Raw genomic sequence first — 14,031 nt, forward strand, 5'->3', positions numbered from 1 at the left:
GCACCAGCCTGCAGCAAGGGGGAGGGGCAGGGGTGGCTGTCACTTGCCTGGTCACCAGCTCAGGCCCTCCCCACAGTCACAGCACCTGAGAGACAGCTGGCCCGTTTCTCCTTTATTATGTAATCTGAGCCCCTGCTGTCACAGTCAGCCACACAGGACAAACAGCACAGAAGCCCTGAACCCATCCCCTCACCCAGAGGCGCAGGGGCCACGTCTGATCAGAGCCCTCTCCTGTCTTTGGAGACTGGTCCCCTCAGTTCCCCTGCTTGAGGAGGCTGTAAACCTGCTCCAGCATGTGGCCTAGGCCCTGGTCCTTGGGCATCCTGCTGGCCAGGGAGATCTGAAAACAGGCAGGTCCGGCACCTCAGGGCTGCTGGCCCACTAAGAGCTCCACTAACCCCGGTGGTGTCCCTAAAACCACACCTCCAGGTGCATCCTGGGCCTAGGAATGTCATGTGGGGGGTGAGATTCCTCCACATCTTCCACAGTTGGCTCTCACACGCCCCATCCCCCACACCCCACCCCGGGCGCCCGGGCCACTCCCACCCTACCCACCCAGCCCAGCCCCGCCCCGAAGTAAGAGGTGACTGATCTGGCAGCTTTAAGCCCCAGTCACTGTTCAGTCTGAACAGAACAAGCAAACATATGAAGCTGGTTCTCTGTAAAGCCAAGTGGGATGTGTCTTCTGAGAATGACTCCCAGGCAGGACACAAGGCTGCCAAGCCCTTGCTGACACATACCCCTGACTTAATGGCAGGGGCAGTGGGGGTTGCGACTGGATCGGCCTACTCCCAGCACCAGCCCCTCTGCCTGGCTCAGCTCTGCTGTGCTTCAGACTCGGAGCCCCTCCTGTTCAGGAGCAGCGTCTCAGCCAGGATAGCCCCAGGGCCATGAGGGCTGCAGGCTTTTACATCTTCATCTGCGCTTGATAGGCATCTCCGCCGTCGCCACCCTCGTGTGACAAACATGACTTTTCTTTGGCAGCACTTATATCTGACTAAAATATTTTTGTACAAGTCCACTTAACTCACTTTTCCTTGAGCTGCCTGTGGATATATTCTTGGGGGGCTCCCTGAGATCTTTACAAAAGGAAGGGTTTGCACGGGACTCGAGGTGTGAGCCTCACTCACCTTCAGCTTGTCCAGGTAGGTGTGCTCCTGGTTCCAGGTCTCCTGGAACCTGACAAGGTCAGGGGCACCCTTGTAGAACTCCACCAGCAGCATCTAGCAGGACAGGGAACACATGAGCCCCAGCCGCTGCCGCCCATCAAGGGGCCTCTGGACTAATGCAGCCCAGCACGTAGGAGTTACCTAGTTCCCCAAGAGAGGGACCTCCGAGCAGTGCCACCCTGGGGAAATGAAGGCACTTGGCAGAAGGGAGGGCTGCCTGGAGGAGGAGACACCTCCCCCAGAAGCAGAAGAATCGCTGAATGCGATTCTTTCTACCCCTGCAGCCCTGAAAGACTCCCTGGCCTAGCCTTAGTCTGAGCAGGAACATCTGTGAAGTCACAGGTGTGATGAACTAGCTCCATTTGTTTAAATGCCTGTTGAATGGCAGAAGTAACACCTGAGGTCCTCACATGTCTCCACTGGGAGAATCAGTGGCAGGTGCATAGCCCAAGGTAGAAGCGTCCCTACTAGCACCTTCCAGAACAGCAAGGAGGCCGGGTGGGGGTGAGGGGAGGGGCCGGGACTGGGGACTTGATCCTTAGAGCCTGTGATTTTCAGCAGCAAGAGAGACCTGATCTGGGTCTTGATGTGGCACTTTGAACCACAGCTTCCTGACTCCTAGAGTTATGTCCAACTTGTGGGGCGCCCTCAGCCCCCGCCTGCTCCTCCCAGGGTCCCCCATCCACACCACTCCAGAGTGAGCTTACCATCTCATGGAGGATGTCATTAGTCAGGAAGTTGTCCTGGACATAGGCCATTTCCACGTCCATGGGGATGCCGTAGTCACTGGGCCTTTGCTGGTGGAGACACAAGTTGGTCACCACTAGCTACCGCCCCCCACCCCCCAGCCCAAAACTGCAGGGCACAGCAGGAAGTTCCCTGGGCTGGGGGCCAGGGAATTGATACTGCAGGCCTGGCTCTGGGCTGCGATCAGATTCAGAGCCACGTGGGGTCTCAGAAGAACCCAGCAATGTGACCAGGGAGGCAGCGTGGCCTCCATCACAGACACACAGGAGTGGCCATGGCTCCCAAATTCCTTTCTAACGCTGGTTTCCGACTCCAAGACTGGGCTTGGAGAATGAAACCAGACAGGTCTCAGGTCGGAGGCCATACTGGTAGCCAAGGCAGCTTGCCACAGTTGGAGCCCCAACCTTTTCAACACCACTCACACGTACTGCCTCAGTTCAATGATTATGTTCCTATCTCACAGTTGAGAGAAACTGAGGCCCCAGCTCCCCAGATGAACTGGAAACCAGAGTACTGGCTTTTTGCCACTAACAAGCCCTCCTGACCCCGCCCACAACCACGCAGAGCCCCACCCACACCTCCCTGAAGCCCCGCCTACCTCAGGGGGCGGCATCACCCAGAAGGGTGAGATCTTGGACTCTGGGCTGGGGTTGCCAGAGTAGTAAGGAGCTGCAGGCGGAGACACAGAGAAGGGGCTGGGCCTGGGATCTCGGTGACCGGCAGGGCCCACGCCCACGCCTTTCCCTGGACTCACAGCAGAGCAGGGCGAGGCAGGGCTGGAAACCGTTGCTGGAGCCCTGCAGCCGTAGCTGGTAGTCCATCTGCGCGTCGATGTCCTGCAGCGACGGTAGCGCCGGGCTCTGCGGGTGGCTGTGGTACCAGCCTACCAGGGACAGGCCGCGCAGGAGCAGGCTCTGGTAGATCTGAGGGCACAGACGCGGGATGGTGGGGCTCCACCAGCCCTGGTGCGCTCACGCCACCATCCAGCCCCACACGGCCAACATTTAATGAGCGCCTGCTGTGTACCAGGCCCCTGAGAATACAGCAGTTACCAACTGAGACAGACCCTGCCCCGCGCTCAGCGAATCCAGGGAGGGGGACAGTCAACAAAGACATAAAGAAGATGCTCCAGGCTTCTCTGGTGGCCCAGCTGTAAAGAACCTGCCTGCCAATGCTAGAGATAAAGGCTTCAACCCCAGACGCGGGAGGACCCCACATGCCGGGGAGTAAATAAGGCCATCCACACCAACTGAGCCTGTGCTCCGGAGCCTGGGAGCGGCAACTACTCAAGTCCCTGTGCTCCAGAGCCCGTGCTCCGCAAGAAGAAAAGCCCCCACGCCTCAGCTAGAGAAAAGACCCAGCAGAGCCAAACATAAGTAATTTTTTTTAAAGCCGCCTATATTCCCCGGTGGTCCAGTGGTTAAGGACTTGGACCTCTCATAGCCCCACAAGGGGTGGGGCTCAATCCTTGGTGTAGGAATCAAGATCCCGCAAGCCGCCGTGGCACAGCCAAAACATAATAAAATAATGATATAATAATAAAAAATAATAAATGCTCCTATTGTAAATCTAAGGCAAAATATTATTTTGCTCACTGCTGTATCCCCAGCTCAAGGAACAATTCCAGGCACACAGTAGGTGCTCAATAAATAGTTAAATAAAGAGGCAGATGTGCGAACGCAAGTAGAGGCAAGCGCAAGCGTAAAGAGAAAGGAAGAGGTGGGTGGAGAAAGCTGTGCACCAAACGCACACCTATTCTGTCCTCCAGAACTGGCCATGCTGGAAAAGGCGGGCGTGGAGCGCTTAGTGCAGTGCTAGGCGCATACTAAGCACTGTATGAAAACATCGAAGGAGGGCATTTAATATTTATCCGGCCTTTACCAGGTGACAGGCAGGCTGAGCGGGGAAGGGGCTGGCGGCATCTGCGCAGAGGAAGAATGACGGTGGGGGTCACAGGTGTGGGGACTGGAGCTCACACGTAGCTATCTGCACCCTTGCTGAGTGGCGACACGGCGCTAGGCGCCCTGACGCGGTAGCCAGGACAGCTGTGTGTGCACCAGCCTGCGGCCCCCCCCCTCCCTGCAACAAATGCCCAGTCGCCATGTGCCCCCTCACCTCCTCTTCCACGGTGGCCGCGGTCTCCGCGTCCCCGAGCCGGCTCCGACAGGGGAAGGCTCTAACCACCGTGAGCACTGCACGGAGGCGGGAGAAGGGGTGGACATTGACCCCAGCCCCCAAACACCCTCTCTGCCCACGGGCCCCCAATACCCACTCTGACTGTTGATGTCCCAGCGGCCCCCCAGGTACCCCACGACCTGGCTGCGTGTCAGGTGGCTGTGGAAGTCCTGGGGAGGGGGAGGGACATGGGAAGACCCGCTCAGACTGCGCCTGGTGCCAAGGCCGTCCTGGGGGTCAGCCCACCCCCCTCCTTCCTCAGATATTGATTGAGTACCTACTATTTACCAATAGTGAACAGAGCAGACAAGGTCTCTGTTCCAAGGACCCTCTGGGCAGGGACCAGCCCCTCCCCAGGCCTGGGAGCCCCTGAGACCTAAGGGACAAGGAAGGATTGTGCACACACCACCAGGAACAGCACGTTGCTGGAGACGGCCACGTTGAATGGCTGGAACTTGTTGATAGCTGCGAAAGACGTTACTTCCACCAGGGTGCGCGGGTTCCTGTGGCAGCCGGGAAGGTTCCACAGCCTCAGACACCCCAAGGGCCTTCCCTCACCCCCACACTGGCTCCCTCGGTCCCACAGCTAGCTCTGAAGATCTGAGACCTTGTCTCCAACCTGCCCCTGCCTGCCCTTGTCCCCCAACCCCATGCTGCAGAGCTTCTGTAGACGGGGATGAGGGCGGGGTTCCAGCAGGCATGGGGTGCATCTGACCTGGCCGAGTCACGACTTCCCAGCATGCAGTAGCGCACCGGCACCCGGATCTTGTTTTCCACCCTTTTCCCTGGGGGCGTGGCCTCTGGGGAGTTGGCAGGGGGTGTTAAGAAAAGAAGTCAGTATCAGTTTCTCCCCAGCTAGGAACTGGAAAACCAAGACCAGGCAGTCCTAGAAAGAAAGAAGACTCCAGGGGCAGTCTTTAAAAATCAAGAAAGGACTTCCCTGGCGGTCCAGTGGCTAAGAGTCCATGCTCCTAATGCAAGGGATGTGGGTTCCACCCCTGGTAAGGGAACCAGATCATGCAGGCTGCAACTAAGACCCAGTGCAGCCAAATCAATCAATCAATAAATATTTTTAAAAACAAAGAAATCAGGTAGCAAGTCAACAAATTGTATATAAAAAACTAAAAAATCAGAAGAAGGGATCAGGAAATCAGGTGAGGACCAGACAGGCAAAGAAATCAGGCAACGGGGCAAAGAAATCCTATGGAGGAGTAAGGATAAAGAAATTAGGCAGTGGGACCAAGAAATGTAGAATTATAGCTTAAAAAGTCAGGCGGTGAGAGTGAAATTAGGCAACGAGGGCTGGGAAGTCAGCCAGGTTTCTAGCGGGCTCTACAGCCAGCCTCCTCTCCCGCCTGAGCTCTGTCCACCTCCCCCCACAGTCCCCACCTCCTCCCCTCCCCTACACCTCTTACCCGAGTGGACAGGCTCCGAGGGGCCCTTCCCTTGCGGTCTCCTACTCTTGTCCTCCGCTGAGGCTGCTGTCAGAACCTCCTCCTCCTCTTCCTCTATCAGCGGCTCCTCCTCCTCTACTTCGCTGGCCGGGCTCTGGGTGGGGTCGGGGTGGGGGAGAACGCGACGGGACTTTTAGCTGGATTCTCCATGCCCTCCCAAGTTCGACCAAGAACTCTGGCAAGCCAGAACCTGCCATTCCTGTCGTTGGCCCGGGTGCCCACTAGAGGGAGAGAATGAGCAGAGACAATCTAGGATGAAGACCAGTTGCTCAGGCTGGAATCCCGCCTCCGCCTGTTATAAACTGACTTCAGGCTCTGCTGCTAAGTCATTTCAGTCGTGTCCGATTCTGTGCGACCGCATAGACGGCAGCCCACCAGGCTCCCCCGTCTCTGGGATTCTCCAGGCAAGAACACTGGAGTGGGTTGCCATTTCCTTCTCCAATGCATGAAAGTGAAAAGTGAAAGTGAAGTCGCTCAGTCGTGTCCGACTCTTCACGACCCCAAGGACTGCAGCCTACCAGGCTCTTCCATCCATGGGATTTTCCAGGCAAGAGTACTGGAGTGGGGTGCCATTGCCTTCTCCGGACTTCAGGCTCTATTTTCCTGTAAAACGGCACAATGACTTCCAAACCCACAGGGGTGGCATAAGGGTGAAATCAGACAATGCGTGCAAAGCATTTAGCATATGCCAAGTATATGCCCTGCTGCTCCATTCATCCAGCTGGTAAACACTTTGCATGGATTAGTTGATCAGATTCTCTCAATAACCTCTCCTCCTCCTTTCTCCTAAAGAGCCCTTCCTTGACGAAGTGACCTCTCTGTCCAAACCCAACGGCCACATCTCAGTCTCTGTCCCCTGCCTCCTCTCAGCAGCGTCTCCTGGTAACTCCTCGGGGATCCCCACCCCCGCACTGACGGGCTTACCTCCCACCACTCCTGGACCCCCTTATTCTCCCCCATCTCACTCGTTGGGCCAGGGCTGGGTCCTCCCGCCTCTTTATTCCCCCACCTACACCCCTTCTGGGTGGCCTCAAACCCCAGTTGCCCCCTGGACAACTGCCCACAATCCTGACTCCAGGCTAGGTCTCCCTTGACCTCCGGACCTCAGGTCTGGCTAGTCCCTGACATCTCAAAAGGGGGTGTTCACATTCAACAAGGCCACCCTGACCATCCCCCTAAACTTGCTCCTCCACACATCTCCAATAAGGGTAATCCTGTCCAGGTGCTTGCTAAAACATTTAGGGGAACAAAACATCTCCTAACACCAGCATCAGATCCACCAGCAAATCACATCACATCCACTTTCAGAATTAACCAGAACTTACCCACTTCCTCCTCCTCAAAGGCCGGCCAGATTCACCCATTCATCACCCACCTGCACCCTGAATCCCTGGCTCCTGTTGTCCTCCCAACAGCGGCCACCAGAGGGCGCCGCTAAGGACCTGACTCAGGCCCCACACCTACTCCGCTCACAGTACTCCAGGGATCCGACTTCCCTCAGGGTACAAGCCCAAGTCCTCCCCACAGCCCACCATGCCCTCCAAGACTTGCCCCTTTCCCCTCCCTGCCCTTCCCTCCTCCCTCTCTCCCTATAATCACTCTCTGCTCCAGTCACATCAGAGTCTTGCTGTTCCCCCAAAACACAAGACCGGTCCAGCCTTTGCACATGCTGTTTTCCAGAAATCTTTATAGCTCCCTGCCTCCACCCCTTCAGTTCACTGATCAGATGTCACTTTCTCAATGAGGCCTTCCCTGGCCATCCTATTCCTTTCAGCACTTGCTTCCCCTGCCCCTGCTCACTTCTTCCAAAGTATGATAAGATGGAGTTATTTCTTTTGTTTCTCTCTCCATGAAGGCAGGGATGTTTCTCATTTGGCTTTCTGCTTTATCTCCAGCATGTAGAAGAGGGCCTGGCACACAGCTGGCATTTATTAAATGCTTGCTGAATGAACAGCCCTATGGTGTGGTGTGAAGGTTAGTTTTATAAGTCAACTGGGCTCAGCTATAGTACCCAGTTACTGAATCAAACACTAGCCTAGGTGTTGCTGTGAAGGCATCTGGTCGACATCTACAATAAGTTAACTTTCAATAAAGAAGATTACCCTTGATACTGTCAGTGGGCCTCACCCAATCAGGTGAAAGGCCTTAAGAGCAAAACCTGAGGCTTCCTGGAAAACAAGAAATTCTGCCTCGAGACTGCAGCATCTGGGGACTTCTCTGGTGGTCGGGAGGTTAAGAATCTGCCTTCCAATGAAGGGAATCTGGGTTCGATCTCTTGTCAGGGAACTCAGATCCCACATGCTGTGGGGCCACTAAGCCTGTGCACTTGGGAGTCCAAGCCACAACCAGAGAGAGGCACGTGCACTACAACAAAGAGCCCATGAACCGAAACTAAGATCTGATGCAGCCAAATAAATAAAAACATTAAAAAAGACTGCAGCATCAACTCCAGCCTCTGTGTGTACGTGTGTGTGTGTGTGTGTGCATGTATTACTATCACAACATTCAAGACCCTCCCAAATCTGGTCCCTGCCAATGCTGCCAGCCCCCTCAGCTACTAAGGCATCAAATCTCCAGCTGCATCAGCTAACAATGGTTCCTTAAGCATCATGTGTTTCTTCATTCCTACAAAGCTGTGCATATGCCGTTCCTTCCTCTGGAAAGCTCTTTACTCTTCATCTCACTCTGATCAACTCCTATTCATCCCTCAAGGCCCCAGCTCCAACATTCTCTCTCTGGGCACTCTTTATCCAGCAGTGAGTCAGGGAGGCTGAAGGATGTACCTCATCAGCGGCGGTTGCAGTCATATGGAGCTGGTTTCGCCGGAGCCAAGCAGCTTTGTACTTGTCCAGTTTCTGGCCCTTGTATTTGACAGAGGCCCAGCCACAGCCAGACTTCTTGGCCGGGTTCACCAGCTTCTTGCAATGGGTGGCCCAGGCGCTGGGTGAGTTGAACACCTGGCCTGTTTCCTGCCACACAATCCTTCCATCGGGCTGCAGGTCTCCCACGAACTTCTTCCCCTGCAGTGACAGTGGGTTGGCTGGACCCAGGAGCTGGTACTCATCAAGACTGCCTCCTCCAGGAAGTCCTCCCTGACCCCATGCTGCTTCCCAGGGCTTGCCACCCATCTCCCACTTCATTCCAGGAGGCTTCCAGCTTAGGTACCATCCTGATCAGCCTGGATTGAAATTGTCAAGTTATGTGCCCATCCCCACTCCTTTCACTGGACTGTGAGCCCCAAAGGACAAGAACTGCATGTGACTTGATCTCCACTGTGTCCCTAACACCCAACACAGCCTGGCACACAGCAGATGCTCAATTCACAAACTGCTCCCATTCACAAAGAGAACAATAACAATAATGGTAATAATAACAAACACTTATAAAGGACTTACTGTGTAGCAGGCACACTACTGAGCAGTTTATTCATTGTATCCTCATGCAACCCCATGGGAGGAAAGAAAATCCCATTCATTTTACGGATGGGAAAACTAGGATGTGCATAGGTTGAGTGAAGTTACATAGCCAGGAAGGCACTAATGTCCTCCCTGAGGCTAAGATTCTCCTTTGTGGAATGGAGAGTTTGGTGAACAATGTTCTCCCACCCAGAAAGGCTCCTACTGGATTAGGATGCTCTGTGCCTCAGTTTCCCCTCCTCACACCAGGGGCTCGGCTTGCGGCAAGAAAGCACACTAGACCCGGGTTTCCCCTTTCTGCACGAGCTGGAACGGGATGAGGCTGGGAGGTGCTCACCAGGTAGTAGATGGACAGCACTCCGGCGCCCGGCTCCAGCAGCGCGTCTTTGAGGAGCACCCGCAGCGTGACCGCGCGCCTAGTGAGCGCGCCCCCTGGCCCACCGCAGCTCCCCGGTCCCGCCCCGCCGCCGCCTCCGCCGCCGCGCGCGCCTCCCGATGCCCCTGGCCGCTCCGGGTCTTCGGCCTCCGCCTCGTCCTCGTCTTCATCCGGCGCCTCCTCGCCCGCGCCGCCCGCGGGGGACAGCGGTTCCGGAGCTACGGGCAGCGACAGGCTGCAGCGGAGCCGCGCGCCCTGAGGCGGTGCAGCCACCCAGCCCGGTGCCCCACCGGCCCCCCGCCAGGCCCGCCGTACCTGCCATGACCGTTCCGCCCCACGCCCCGCGCCCGGTGCGCCTCGGGCTCTTTCTTCCCGGCACGTGACGCGGCTCCGCCCCTAGGGGGGAGCATCGCTGCCATTGGCCGCCGCCGGTGGGCGACTGGGGGCTTGGCCAGCGGAGGCGAGTGGGGGAAAGCCAGACTCTGGCCTGTTCACGCGGGAGAGGGAGGTGGGGGTTCAACCCTAGGGGACCATTCGGGAAACTGAGGCCTGAGGCCACCTTCTGTGGGAGGGAAGTGGTAACCGAGAGCTCGGGGCACCACTGGAAACACTGAGGCCGGGGGCTTCCTCTTTCGAGAACCAATGACTCCACCCGAGGACACCGACTGAGGCCTGGGGCTGGGGGACTTAGGAGGGCTCAACCCGCTACGACTAGCGGGGAAATTGAGATCCGCGATCACTCCTAATGAGGGACCCACAGGCCTCAGCTGTTGGTACCAGGAAGACACTGAGGCCTGGGAGGATGAGCCCCACTGCCCTGGGGCTGCGGGCCAGAATCAAGGAAACAACCCGGCGCCTCGACTCTAAAGTGCCCAAACCGAGCAGCATTCTCTAAAGGGTTAATTGCCTCCCTCCCCCGGCCCTCGACTGCCTTGATTGGGTCGCAGCTGAGCCCGCCAGCCAATTATAACTGGGTTATTTCATCTCTAGCCAATAGACGATAGAGGGTGGAATCCCTCCCGCCAATCAAGCGTTAAATTGCTCCTCCTCTACCAGTCAGCAGGAGTCCAGGGGCTTTACGCGTCCAATCTGTTTTAGGGTCTGGTCTTCAACCAACCAATCAGTTCGCGAGTCAAGCCTCTCTTGAGACCCACCCCCCCACCTGTCCCACCCAACCCTCAGCTCGCAATGCACGTGGGCGGAGACTGGCTAGGAGTGCGCGGGACACTGCTGCTCTTTTGTCTCTGGTCACTGTCCCAGGACCTTGGCCCCGAGGCGCAGGGCCACCTCCCAGCGCTGGGACTCCCTAACCCCAGGGAGGGCTGAAAGCCCTGGGCAGGGGCTCCCTCCAGCTGCACGGCAATTTTTTGGCTGGACTCAGCTACAGATGGGTGTACCCTATGCCGGTCTGAAAGGGGGACAGGGCTGTCCAGCCACAGTGGTCTGGAATGAGAGTGAACCTAGCTGCAAATCTTGCCCTACCATTTCCCAGCTCTGTGACTTTGGCCGTGTGTCTCCACCTCTCTGTTTGCTCCTGCGGATAACAATTCCTACTTCAGAGTTGTTAAAGAACAGGACTTGACATATAGTAAGAGCTGGGGAATGTGAGTGTTTATTATTACTCATGATGCAATAAGATTTGTATTTTAAGGTAGGACAAGAAAAAGTAAACAACAGTTCTTTGTTTGGACCTCTTCCCTCTCTCTCTTGCTAATCTGTGTAACGCATTAAGCAGAGATCCTCAAAGATGGAAAGATAGGAACTCCTGCTCCACAGTAACGATCTCTTTTCTTTTCTTTTTCTAACATTTTATTTCTTTTTTTCCCCATTTTTTTTAAAATTGAAAGATAATACTTTACAATGTTATCTTAGTTTCTGCTGTACAGTGAAGTGAATCAGCCATGCATGCGTGCTCAGTTGTGACCGACTCTGCGAGACACCCTGGACTGTAGCCCGCCAGGCTCCTCTGTCCCTGAGATTTCCCAAGCAAGAATGAGTTACCATTTCCTTCCCCATTTTTTTTTTCTTTTTTCTAATGTTGACAATATATCTTCTTATAAGAACGGTGTTCTTTCCCAGCTCTGTAGGGGTCATGATGATCTGCTGCTCACTCTGTACTTGTTTACCTGGACTATGTATCCTCAGTGAAGTTTATGTAAATATCAGTGTGTCATTTTGATGTATGATCCTTTGTCTCAAGGCGGTCCAGAGGTTAAGAAGCCATGCTTCCACCTTAGAGGGCGTGGGTTCAGTCTCTGGTCAGGGAATCAGTGACGCAGCAGGCATGCATGCATAAATGAAATATATATGACCGTGCCTACTAACAGGCGGAAACTTTCTCAGAGCTTTCAGAAAATCTGCTTCCTGTTATAATCTTCAATTTGGCTCGAAGAAAAATCCATTTTTCTCTTCTTAACTTGATAGTTAATGTTCCCTGACACTCACTTTGTGTCCAGCCCAAACCTCCTTTTGGAGTCATCTCACCACCCACCCAGGGTCCAGCCATCAAATAGGCATCTCCAGCCCCTTAGGGGCCTTCCCAAGTGGCACTAGTAAAGAATCTGCCTGCCAATGCAGGAGACTCAAAAGATATGGATTCAATCCCTCGGTCGCAAATATCCCCTGGAGAAGGAAATGGCAGTCCATTCCAATATTCTTGCCTGGAAAATTCCATGGACAGAGGAGCCTGGTAGGTTACAGTCCGTGAGATTCAAAGAGTTGGACAGGACTGAGCGACTGAGCACAGCACACAGCTGCTTAGACTCAACAGAGCTCAAATGGCCTCAGTTTATTTGCCCATGGCCTTGTCTACTTTCTCTTTGCCTCTCTGCTAAAACCCAGAGCTGAATCTCTAGCATCTCTCATCTGGATCATTTCCTGGAGATTCAGTCCTCCATATTCACACACATCCCTTACATCTCCCACCCTGGCCCCAGAGGAATCTTCCTAAAATGCAACTATGACCACCTCCCTCCATTGCTCTAAATCTTTCTATGAATCCCCATTGCCTTTGATAAATTAGCCACTGTGACCTTATCAACTATTAACAATTTACAGCACCCCTAAATGGCAGGTAGTGTAATCAACATTACCAGACAGTTCAGGAGAGGAAGAGTTACACAGTTCTTCAGTGAATTCCCAAGGCTAATCTTTGCTATGTGTATAAAGTCCAGGCAGTCCTAGAACTATTGAATTTGTAATTTTAAAAGTCCCCCAAAAGGGACTAGGTATAATCACTAGGTTCATAAGTTGTTTAGCTACAAGTTAATTTCAGTAGCAGGACCTAACAAGTATTTGAGGCCAAAATCTCCTGTGTTTAAAAACATATTTTTTTTTACCATGCTAATAAAAATATTAATTGAAAAAAATTAAACTCTCAAAGAATAAATCTCCAGGCCCAGGTGAAAAATTCTATGAAGGTTCAAAGAAGAATTAACACCACTTTTACATAATCTCCCTGGGGAAGGAAACAGCAACCCATTCCAGGATTATTGCCTGGAGAGTCCCATGGACCCTGGAACCTGGCAGGCTACAGTTCACGGGGTCGCAAAGAGTCGGACACTGAAGCGACTTAGCGTACATGTACATGCATGCATTACATAATCTCTTCCAGAAAATTGAAGAAGGAACACTTCCTAATTCATTTTATGAAGCTAGCATCACCCTGATACCAAAACCAGATAAGGAGAGTACAAATAAACAAAACTACAGAACATCCCTCGTGAATCCAGACAAAAAAATAATCTTAAAAAAATGTTAATACATAGAATTCAGCAATATATAAAAAGAAGTATTCATCATGAGAAAGTGGAGTTTATCCCAGGGATGCAGGGATGTTTCCATATTCCAAATTCAATCAGTGTTTTCCACTGTATTAAAGAGACTGTGGTAGGTGGAACAATGATTCCCTAAAGATCTCAATCTCCAAACCCCCAAGGTCTAGGAATATTTAGGTTACATGGCAAAGGGGATTTAAGTTTTCAGATACAATTACAGTTGCTAATCAAATTAAAATAAGGAGACATTAAAATAAAGTAATAATTGTTAAAATAAGGAGATGATCCCAGATTATCTCCTGAGTCCAATATAATAACAGGCATCCTTAAATGTGAAAGAGAGTCAGGGACAGATGACTGTGGAAGAAATTCAGACTGATGTAACATGAGGTTTCTACCCACTATTACTGGCTTTATAGATGGAGGAAGGAATGGGGAAAGCTAGAAGCTGGAGAAAGCAAGGAAATAGATTCATTCTATGAGGCTTCAGAAAGGAACACAGCCCTCAGGGACTTCCCTGGTGGTCCAGTGATTAAGAATCCACCCTGCAATGCAGGGGATGTGGGTTCGAGCCTTGGTCGGGGAACTAAGACCTCACATGCTGCAGAGCAACTAAGCCTGAGTGCCACAACTAGAGAGTTCACGCACTACCCAACACAGCCAAATAAATAAACATTTAAAAGAAAAAAAGAGTAAGGAACACAGTCCTGCCAACACCCTGATTTTAGTTTCATGAGAACCACATAGGACTCCTGACCTACAAAGCAGTAAGATAATACATTTGTGTTGTATTGTCTCTATATTTATGATACATTATTACAGCGACCACAGAAAGCTAATACACAAGCTAAAGAAGACGTGTCACAAGAGCGTATCTATTCATGCAAAAAAAAAAGAGCATTTACTAGAATTCAACAC

General features: G+C 53.0%; 1 protein-coding gene across 1 annotated transcript; it reads right to left on the bottom strand.

Moving 5' to 3' along the window:
• Positions 1 to 99: 99 nt before the first annotated feature.
• On the bottom strand, positions 100 to 10,211 carry MPND (MPN domain containing). Its single transcript, XM_069589411.1, has 13 exons — positions 9,653 to 10,211; positions 9,299 to 9,555; positions 8,329 to 8,565; positions 5,507 to 5,639; positions 4,807 to 4,891; positions 4,498 to 4,594; positions 4,189 to 4,261; positions 4,032 to 4,108; positions 2,671 to 2,839; positions 2,515 to 2,585; positions 1,877 to 1,966; positions 1,131 to 1,223; positions 100 to 340 (listed from the first exon to the last, which is right to left on the bottom strand). Exons 1-13 carry the CDS (start codon positions 9,657 to 9,659, stop codon positions 254 to 256), a joined length of 1,476 nt encoding a protein of 491 aa, XP_069445512.1. The 5' UTR covers positions 9,660 to 10,211; the 3' UTR covers positions 100 to 253.
• Positions 10,212 to 14,031: the final 3,820 nt, after the last annotated feature.

The sequence above is a fragment of the Ovis canadensis genome, chromosome 5 (assembly GCF_042477335.2).
Source record: "Ovis canadensis isolate MfBH-ARS-UI-01 breed Bighorn chromosome 5, ARS-UI_OviCan_v2, whole genome shotgun sequence".
NCBI classification, from domain to species: domain Eukaryota; kingdom Metazoa; phylum Chordata; class Mammalia; order Artiodactyla; family Bovidae; genus Ovis; species Ovis canadensis.

Bases quoted from the DNA above. Each gene is read 5' to 3' on its own strand.
- MPND (XM_069589411.1), bottom strand. The intron at 4,595-4,806 runs GTCAGATGCACC...CGGCTGCCACAG, and splicing joins GGAAGTCGTGACTCGGCCAG to GAACCCGCGCACCCTGGTGG. The intron at 4,262-4,497 runs GTGTGTGCACAA...CCCCCTCCCCAG, and splicing joins GCAACGTGCTGTTCCTGGTG to GACTTCCACAGCCACCTGAC.